At 46.3% G+C, this 9922-nt stretch overlaps 1 protein-coding gene across 1 annotated transcript in view; it reads left to right on the plus strand.

Moving 5' to 3' along the window:
• The first annotated feature begins 772 nt into the window (after positions 1–772).
• Positions 773–9922, plus strand: part of LOC143024410 (uncharacterized) — an 11186-nt gene continuing 2036 nt past the window's right edge. Inside the window, exon 1 of the mRNA XM_076183210.1 lies at positions 773–1897. Within this exon, the coding sequence (XP_076039325.1) occupies positions 773–1897 (1125 nt within the window). The remainder of the gene's footprint in view (positions 1898–9922) is intronic.

Genomic DNA, 9922 nt, shown 5'->3' on the forward strand with positions numbered 1-9922 from the left:
TAGCGAGTGGTTGTGTTACCGTGTTCAGTGACGATGAGGTACAATCTCTACTTAGTAGAATTGAAGCCTTGGAGGATGCTGTAAAGTGCCTTAAAGAGGAGAATTAAGTTCTCCGCTCGAAGGCCCAAAATTCGGAGGACAAAACTAGTTAGGAGCCTGGATGGAAAACGGTGACAAATAAGACGGAAAATTTGGGAAAAAAAAAAGTCCTCACCAGTCCCGCTGGATTGCAAGAACTCGTTTCAAGCACTAGTGGGTCTACAAGAAAAAGAAACAAAGGACGCTAGACCCCTGCCCACAGGTAAGATTTTGGTTGTAGGAGACAGTTGAGTGAGGTACTTAGACAGGGCTTTCTGTGATAAAGATGGGAAACATAGGACGCAGGTTTGTTTCCCCGGCGCAGGGATAGAAGATGTTAGAGATAGGATTGAAGGAGTCTAGGATATTTGGGCCAGGGATATTTGGGCCACAAAACCGCAACCTAGGACATTTGGTCCACGAGGGCCACCTGGGGTGGGTTTTTGGGCCACAAACTACTTTTTTTCTTTTTGTTCCTTTTCAATATATTACTATATATATATTTATACAAAATTTGTTATTTTTGTGTTTTATTACTTTTTTTATGCCTTTTTGTATGTACTCTGTCATGAAGTGTTTTAGCTTTAGTTTATCGACCGTCCCAACCAGATACTCTCCTACACCTCTGTGGAGCTCTGTATATAAACCTAGCCTTTCAAGAGATGTCATATCACATTCACTGAACTACTCAACCATGCCAGCTGAGCTCGAAGTCATCATATCATATAGAGGGAACCAGAAAATATGTCTGGATGGCTTCATGTACACCAAGAAGCATGTTGCCGAGTCAGTTGATGAGATCGTTTGGCGGTGTGTCAAGCGTTCCTCTACCCTCAAGTGCCCTGCTCTCATCAAGACCACCAAGACTGTCAGTGAACCTCGGGTTGTGTTGGATCACAACCACCTAGTTGATGCAGTTGGATGCCAGGTGGAGAAGACTCGCAAGTCCACGAAGAGGAAGGCTGCTACCACCAACGACCGTCCCAACCAGATCCTCTCCTTCACGGTTGCAGAGCTTCCAGGGGAGGTCAAGGCACGCATGCCTACGGCCGACTCTACGAAGCGTGCCCTGCGTCGCACCCGGGCTGAGCACCGTCCGAGGGATCCTCAGTCTCTGCAGGGTCTGGTCATCACCGGCGACTGGACATCCAACCTCCACTATGACAACGGGCAGGAAGCAGATGAGCGCGCCATCATCTTCACCATCCCACGTAATCTGGAGGAGCTAGCAGCCTATGACGACTGGTGCATGGATGGCACCTTCTCCGTTTCTCCAAGCCTCTTCACCCAGGTCTACGTGATCCAGGGTCGGTCCCACGGCGTCTACCTTCTTCCTTTGGTCTACGCCTTGCTGCAACACAAGACACAGACCAGTTACGAGACGCTTTTCCGGGTTCTTGAAGAGGGTGGCTCTGATCCCAGCACAGTCACCATCGACTTCGAGCGGCCTGCGGAGCTGGCCCTGCGGGTGGTCTTCGGGGTGGAGGTCCAGGTCCGGTTCTCCTTCTACCACCTGAGCCAGTCCATCTGGAGGCGGACCCAGGGCCTGGGACTGAAGAACCTGTACGAGTCTGACGACGAGTTCCGCCTGTTCTGCGGGCAGCTGGATGCCCTCGCCTTCCTTCCCCCAGAGGACGTCAAGTCAGGCACGGCACACCTACGTTCCACTGTGCCTGATAATGCTGCAGCACTCATTGAGTACTTCGACTCAACCTACGTTTCCGGCCAGCTCCGCCACCGTCGTGACGTCCACTCCAACGCCAGGCCTGGAGTCATCAGGCCAGTGCGCTTCCGCCGCAATGGCCATTTTACCGACCATGTAAACAATTTAAGATCATCCTGTAGAATCTCTGCTTCGTCTCCTGACCTAATTAAGCGTCCTATTTTAGTGTCGTCCAAAAACTTACTAACATCACTATTAACCCCATTGTCCAAGTCGTTTATGCACATATTGAACAATACATACATACATATACCAAGGCTTTTTTCCCCCTTCCAAGGGAGGTAGCCAAAAAGGGAAAGGCATAAAAACACTCCCACCCATTTCATCCCTAAATACACTCCACACCCCTCCCACCCTCCCTCTCATCTGAGCACCTCCTGGATGACGGGTCATCCCTGCACCCTACCCACCGCCCTGGGTCAGAAGCAGTGTCGCAAGACACAGCACATCCACAGCAAGGCCGCTTCATTTAATCGGCGACCCCCCCTCTTCGTCCCCCCTTGCATATAAGGAGAGGACGGGGAGAAATCCCTTCGGGCTGCGTCAAAATTTACTCACACATACTACCCCACCCCCACCCCCCCGCCCATTCCTCCTCATGCAATCACAACATCATCCATATACAACCATTCTCCACTCACCTCTGTCTTCCGTCCTCTCCCTTCCTACCTCAACAGACATTCCCCTCTTCCCCAAAGCCCCCTTCACCCCATCCATCCACCTCATTCTAGGACGTCCCCTCATGTTCACTCCCTCCACATCTGCCTTCCATACCTCTTTTACTAGTCTTTCTTCACTCATTCTTTCCATGTGTCCAAACCATCCTAATATTCTTTCATCAACCCTATCTCCCTGCTCCTTTTCCACCCCTGTTCTCCTCCTCACCTCCTCATTTCTCACTCTATCCAGCCTAGTAACCCCCACCATACTTCTCAGACACCTCATCTCAAACACATTCAAACTCCTTCTCTCTTCTTCTCTTATGTTCCACGTTTCTGCCCCATACAGTGCTGTTGGCACATTCACTCCTTCATACAGTCTCCTCTTCGCATCCATTCCCAAATATCTATTCCTCATTACACTCTTTAATCCACCAAGGCATTTACTCGCTTCTCTCAATCTACATTCTACCTCCACCTTCACTCCACCTTTTCCTGCTACACTTGCACCCAAGTATCTAAAACTATCCACTTCCTCCAGTCGCTCTCCCTTAATGCTCACTTCCAGTCTACTGCCACTTTCACCCCTTGTACATCTCATCACCTTACTTTTACCCACATTTATCTTTAGCTTTCTTCTATCACATACTCTCCCAAACTCTGCCACCAGCTTCCTCAATCCCTCCTCTGACCCTGCCACAAGCGCAGTGTCGTCCGCAAACAACAACTGGCTCACCTCCCACTTTTCTCCATTTTCTTTAACCATCTCCAATCCCTGACCCACTACCCTAGCATTCACCTCTCGCACCACCCCATCCATGTATAAGTTGAACAACCAGGGCGACATAACGCATCCTTGACGAAGTCCCACCTTTACTTCAAACCACTCACTCTCTCCATTTCTAATCCTGACACAAGCTCTACAACTCTCATAAAAACTCTTGACAGCTCCCAAAAGCTTTCCTCCTATCCCATAAATCTGCATAACCTCCCACAGTGCCTTTCTGTCTACCCTATCATAAGCCTTTTCCAGATCCATAAAAGCCCAAAAAACATCCTTCCCCTTTCCTATAGCTTTCTCACATATCTGTCTTACCACAAAGATCTGATCTACACAACCTCTACCTGTCCTAAATCCACACTGTTCCTCACCAATTACTCCTTCTGTTCCTCTCCTAATCCTCTCAATTAAAATCCTCCCATTAGCCTTCCCTACTACACTTAACAGGCTAATCCCTCGGAAACTACTACATTCACACTTGTCCCCTTTTCCCTTGTAAAGAGGAACTATACAGGCACTTCTCCAGTCCTCCGGTACTCTACCCTCTCTCCAGCAAACATTAAATAACCTCACCAACCAGTCCACCATCACTGAACCTCCCTTTTTCAGACATTCTGCATGGCATAAATCCAGACCAGGTGCCTTACCTGCTTTCATCATCTTTACAACTGCCTTCACCTCATCCTTCCTTATTTCTCCTCCATTCTCCTCACTCATCACTCTCATTTTCTTCGCATTTCCCACTGCAGCTATCTTTCCTTCCCTATCCTCCTTCACATTTAGCAACTCCCTAAAATATTCTGCCCATCTTCCCCTTACTGCCATCTCTTCCATTATCATCTCTCCATCTGTACCTTTTACCTTTTCTTCTGTACTTGATTCGCCTCCTCTTGCTCTCTTAATTTCTTTCCAAAACATCTTTTTATTACTTTCAAAATTTTCTGTCATACTCCTACCCCATTTCACATCTGCTCTCCTCTTTTTCCTCCTTTACCTTTTGCTTTACTTCTCTTTTCTTTTCTTTGTACGTCTCATATGACTCCCCCGTCCTCTTTTGTAACCAATCTGTGAATGCTCGCTTCTTCTCTTCTACAACCTTCTTTGTTTCCTCATCCCACCATTCACTACCCTTCCTTCTATTTCCCCCTGTCCTTCTTGTTCCACACACCATCCTTGCACACTTTGAGACTCCCTCCTTGAACCATCCCCATTCCTCCTCCACACCCATCTCTGCTCCATCCTTTACTCCCTCCCACTCCTCCTTCAGCTTCTTTTCGTACTCCTTCTCCTTTCCCTTTTCATTCAAGGAGTTCACTCTAAGAACCTCCCTTCCTCTTGTCCCTTTCCTCTTTCTCCATCTATCCTCCACTCTCAGCTTACCTTCCACCAAAAAATGATCTGATATTCGCCCACCCTCTCCCCTTAGCACATGTACATCCTTAACTCTTCCTATCATAATCCTATTTACCACTACATAATCCATTAGCGCTCTATCTACCACCCTTCCCTCCACCACCCTCTCCCATGTGTACTTATGCTTGACTTTCTTCCGAAACACTGTATTTGCTATCATCAACTCTCTTTCTAGACACATTTCCACCATCAACTCTCCACTACGATTCTTTCCTAGAACTCCACACTTCCCAACCACTCCATCGATTGGACCATTTTCCACCCTAGCATTAAGGTCTCCCAGTACTATTACATTGACATTTCTTCCTAAACCCTCTATGCACTCATTTAAATCTATCCAAAAGGCCTCCCTTTCTTCCACACTCTTCTCACTGCCAGGCCCATATGCACTTACAAAGACCCACATCTCCTTTCCCAGTTTCACCTTCATCCACATTATCCTTGAGGAAACCTCCTTCCACTCCACTACCTGTTTACCTATCTCCTCACTTACTAGAATAGCCACCCCTTCTCTCCCTCGCCCTCTCTTCACTCCTGATAACCTCCCACTTACACTCCCAAACTTACACTCACCCTTCCCTTTCAACTTAGTTTCACTCAAAACCAACACATCCATCTTTCTTCTCACAAACATACTACCTATCTCTTCCCTTTTACTCTCATCTGTACCACATCCACGCACATTAAAAGACCCAAACCTTAGGGTGCTGGCCCGAGGCCCTCCAGCACCCCTTATGCCTTCACTTTTCTTTTTAGGATATATGCCCCGTGGGGCTACAGGGAGAAGGATGCCTAGTCCCTCTCCCCGTCCCTTTCTTCTCGCCTCTTACGATCCAAGTGGGATACTTGGTGGCAGTATTCTTTTCCCCCACCACAGGGAATTCCCCCATCACAGAAAGAGAATACTCAGAGAAATGGTACAGGACAGCAACAAGGGGTTGGGGGACAGCATAACGGAGGGACAGTCGTAGTATAAAAGTGTCATAATTTCTCTATGAACAGAATTTCTTCTATCATAGACAAAATGATGTGTGGCTCTGGTCCGTAGGGGCGCCCCATATAGACCCTAAAGTATCGACTGCATGCTACTTTGCCACAATAACAAGCAGCCAATACCCCAGGGACCCAAAACCGAGCCCTGGGGGACCCCACTAGAAACACTCCCCCACCTGGATTTTACACCATGTATGGTGACCTGCTGATTTCTGTCACTGATCCAAGCTCTAATCCATCCTAACACTTTTTCTCCTATGCCATGGGTTTTGATTTTATTTAGTAGTCTTTGGTGGGGCATCTTGTCGAACGCTTTCCTAAAATAAATAACATCGTAACTATCATTGTTATCTGACTCCTTATATACTTTAGTGTACCCCGTCTGGGGTATTGGCTGCACGTTATTGTGGCAAAGTAGCATGAAGTTGATACTTTAGGGTCTATATGAGGCGCCCCTACAGACCAGAGCCACACAGTATTTTGTCTGTGATAGAGGAAGACTGTTCATAGAGAAATTATGACACTTTTATTATACTACGACTGTCCCTCCGTTATGTTGTCCCCCAACCCCTTGTTACTGTCCTGTACCATTTCTCTGAATATTCGTTTCCTTGAGTCGTAAAAGGCTACAAAAAACGGAACGGGGGTTAGGACTAGGAAACCTGCTACAGGGGACATTCCTAAAAAAAAAAAAAAAAAAAAGGGCATACGAGGGCCTAGGAGTTTTCCAACCAGTACCCTAAGGTTTGGGTCTTTTAATGTGTAAAAGTGAAGAGATAGGCAGTATGTTTGTGAGAAGAAAGATGGATGTGTTGGCTTTGAGTGAAACTGAATTGAATGGGAGGGGCGAGTGTGAATTTGGGAGTGTAGATGGGAGGTTTTCAGGAGTGAAGAGGGGACGAGGGAGAGAAGGGGTGGCTATACTAGTAAATGAGGAGATAGGTAAGCGTGTAGTGGAGTGGAAGGAGGTTTCTTCAAGGTTGATGTGGATGAAGGTGGAGCTGGGAAGGGGGATGTGGGTATTTGTAAGTGCGTATGGGCCTGGTAGTGAGAAGAGCGTAAAACAAAGGGAGGCTTTTTGGATATATCTAAATGAGTGCATAGAGGGATTAGGGAGAAATGTCAATGTAGTTGTATTGGGAAACGAACCAATACATGGAGTGATTGGGAAGTATGGAGTTCCAGGTAAAAATCGTAGTGGAGAGTTGATGGTGGAGATGTGTCTCGAAAGAGAGTTGATGATAACATATACAGTGCTTAGGAAGAAAGTCAAGCATAAGTACACATGGGAGAGGGTGGTGTATGGAATGGTGGCAGATAGAGCATTATTGGACTATATAGTAGTGACCAGGAGCATGGTAGGAAGCGTTAAGGATGTACATGTTCTAAGGGGAGAGAATGGGGAATATCAGATCATTTTCTGGTGGAAGGTAAATTGAGAGTGGAGAATGGGTGGAGAAAGAGGAAAAGGGCAGAAGGTAGTGAGGTACTTAGAGTGAACTGCTTCAATGGGAAAGAAAAGGAGAAGGAGTATAAGAAGAAGCTGAGAGACGAGTGGGAGGGAGTAAAGGATAGAGTAGAACTAGGAGTGGAGGAGGAATGGGGATGGTTCAAGGGGGGAATCATAAGGTGTGCAAAGATGGTATGTGGAACAAGGAAGATGAGGGGAAATAGAAGAAAGAGTAGTGAATGGTGGGATGAGGAAGCAAAGAAGGTTGTAGAAGAGAAGAAGCAGGCTTTCATAGATTGGCTACAGAATAGGACGAGGGAATCGTATGAGAGGTACAAAGTAAACAGAAGGGAAGTCAAGCATAAGATAAAGGAACCAAAGAGGAGAGCAGATGTGAAATGGGGTAAGAGTATGACAGAAAATTTTGAAAGTAATAAAAATAAGTTTTGGAAAGAAATTAAGAGAGGAAGAGGAGGCGAATCAAGTAGGGAAGAAAAGGTAAAAGGTGTAGAAGGAGAGATGATAACGGAAGAAAAGGCAATGAGAGGAAGGTGGGCAGAGTATTTTAGGGAGTTGCTAAATGTGAAGGAGGATAGGGAGGGAAAGGTAGTTGCAGAGGGAAGCGTTAAGAAAATGAGAGCGATGAGTGAGGAAAATGGAGGAGAAATAGGGAAGGATGAAGTGAAAGCAGCTGTTAAGATGATGAGAGCAGGTAAGGCACCTGGGTTGGATGGATGCTATGCAGAATGTCTGAAGAAAGGAGGTACAGTGATGGTGGACTGGCTGGTGAGGTTATTCAATGTTTGGTGTAGAGAGGGTAGAGTGCCGGAGGACTGGAGGACTGCCTCTATAGTTCCACTTTACAAAGGAAAGGGGGACAAGTGTGAGTGTAGTAGTTTCATAGGGATCAGCTTGTTGAGTGTAGTTGGGAAGGCTTATAGGAGGGTCTTGATTGAGAGGATTAGGAGAGGAAGAGAGGGAGTAATTGGTGAGGAGCAGTGTGGGTTTAGGACAGGTAGGGGTTGTGTAGATTAGATTTTTGTGGTAAGACAGATATGTGAGAAAGCTATAGGAAAAAGTAAGATTTTTTTTTTTTTGGGGGGTTATGGATTTGGAAAGGCTTATGACAGGGTAGACAGGAAGGCACTGAGGGAGGTGTTGCAGATATATGGGGTAGGAGGAAAGCCGTTAAGAGCAGTCAGGAGTTTTTACGAGAGTAATAGAGCTTGTATTAGGATTAGAAATGGAGAGAGTGAATGGTTTAAGGTGAAGGTGGGACTTCGTCAGGGATGTGTTATGTCGCCCTGGATGTTCAATTTGTACATGGACGGGGTGGTGTGAGAGGTGAATGCAAGAGTAGTGGGTCAGGGGTTGCAGATGGTTAAAGGAAAAGGTGAAAAGTGGGAAATAAGTCAGTTGTTTTTTGCTGATGACACTGCGCTTGTAGCAGCATCAGAGGAGGGATTGAAGAAGTTAGTGACAGAGTTTGAAAAGGTGTGTCAAAGAAGGAAGCTGAAGATAAATGTGGGCAAAAGTAAGATAATGAGATGTACAAGGGGAGGAGTGGCAGCAGGCTGAAAGTGAGTATTGAGGGAGAGAGACTGGAGCAAGTGGATAGTTTTAGATATTTGGGTGCAAATGTGGCAGGAAAGGGAGGAGGGGGGTGTAGGTAGAATTTAGATTGAGATAAACGAGTAAATGTCTTGGTGGATTAAAAAGTGTAATGAGAAATAGACATTTGGGAATGGATACTAAAAGGAGGTTATATGAAGCAGTGATTGTGCCGACAGCACTGTACGGGGCAGAAACATGGAACATAAAAGAGGAAGAGAGGAGTTTGAATGTGTTTGAGATGAAATGTCTGAGAAGTATAATAGGGGTTACTAGGCTAGATAGAGTGAGATGTGAGGAGGTGAGGAGGAGAACAGGGGTGGTAAGGGAGTTGGGAGATAGGGTTGATGAAAGAGTATTAGGATGGTTTGGACACATAGAAAGAATGAGTGAAGAAAGATTAGTAAAGAAGGTGTGGAAGGCAGAGGTGGAAGGAGTGAATATGAGGGGGCATCCTTGGATGAGATGGATGGATGTGGTAAAAGGGGCATTACGAAAGAGAGGAATGTCTGTTGAGGAAGGACGGGAGAGGACAGAAGATAGGGGTAAATGGAGAAGGGTTGTGTATGGATGATGCGGTGATGCATGCGGGGAGGGGGTGGGGGTGAGGGAGTATGTATGAGAAATAAATTGACGCAGCCCGAAGGGATTTCTCCCCGTCTTCTCCTTTTCTGCATGAGGGGACGGAGAGGGGGGGAGTCGCCGAATTAATGAAGCGGCCTTACTGTGGATGTGCTGTGTCTTGCGACACTGCTTTCGACCCAGGGCAGTGGGCAGGGTGCAGGGATGACCCGTCATCCAGGAGGTGCCAAGATGTGAGGGAGGGAAGAGGGTGGAGGGTAATGAAGTATGTAGGGGATGGAATGGGTGGGAGTGGTTTCTATGCCTTTTTCTTTTTAGCTACCTCCCGTGTAAGGGGGAAAAAACCTTTGGTATATGTATGTATGTATGTAAAAGGATAGGAGATAAGTCACACATGACTTACCCTTGGAGATACCATGCTGTGTTTCACGAATCAAATGATGTCTCTCGATGTGTTCTCTGAGTTTATTAACTACTATTGATTCAAGTATTTTACCTACAACTGATGTCGAACTGATTGACCTGTAGTTGCATATAGACGATTTATCTCCCTTCTTAAAAATAGGAACAACGTTTGCCTGCCCAATAGGCACAAAACCAGTGTCTACCGACTTATTAAATATTTCTGTTAA

This window comes from Oratosquilla oratoria, chromosome 4, assembly GCF_046742065.1.
Source record: "Oratosquilla oratoria isolate Oo_2021 chromosome 4, ASM4674206v1, whole genome shotgun sequence".
NCBI classification, from domain to species: domain Eukaryota; kingdom Metazoa; phylum Arthropoda; class Malacostraca; order Stomatopoda; family Squillidae; genus Oratosquilla; species Oratosquilla oratoria.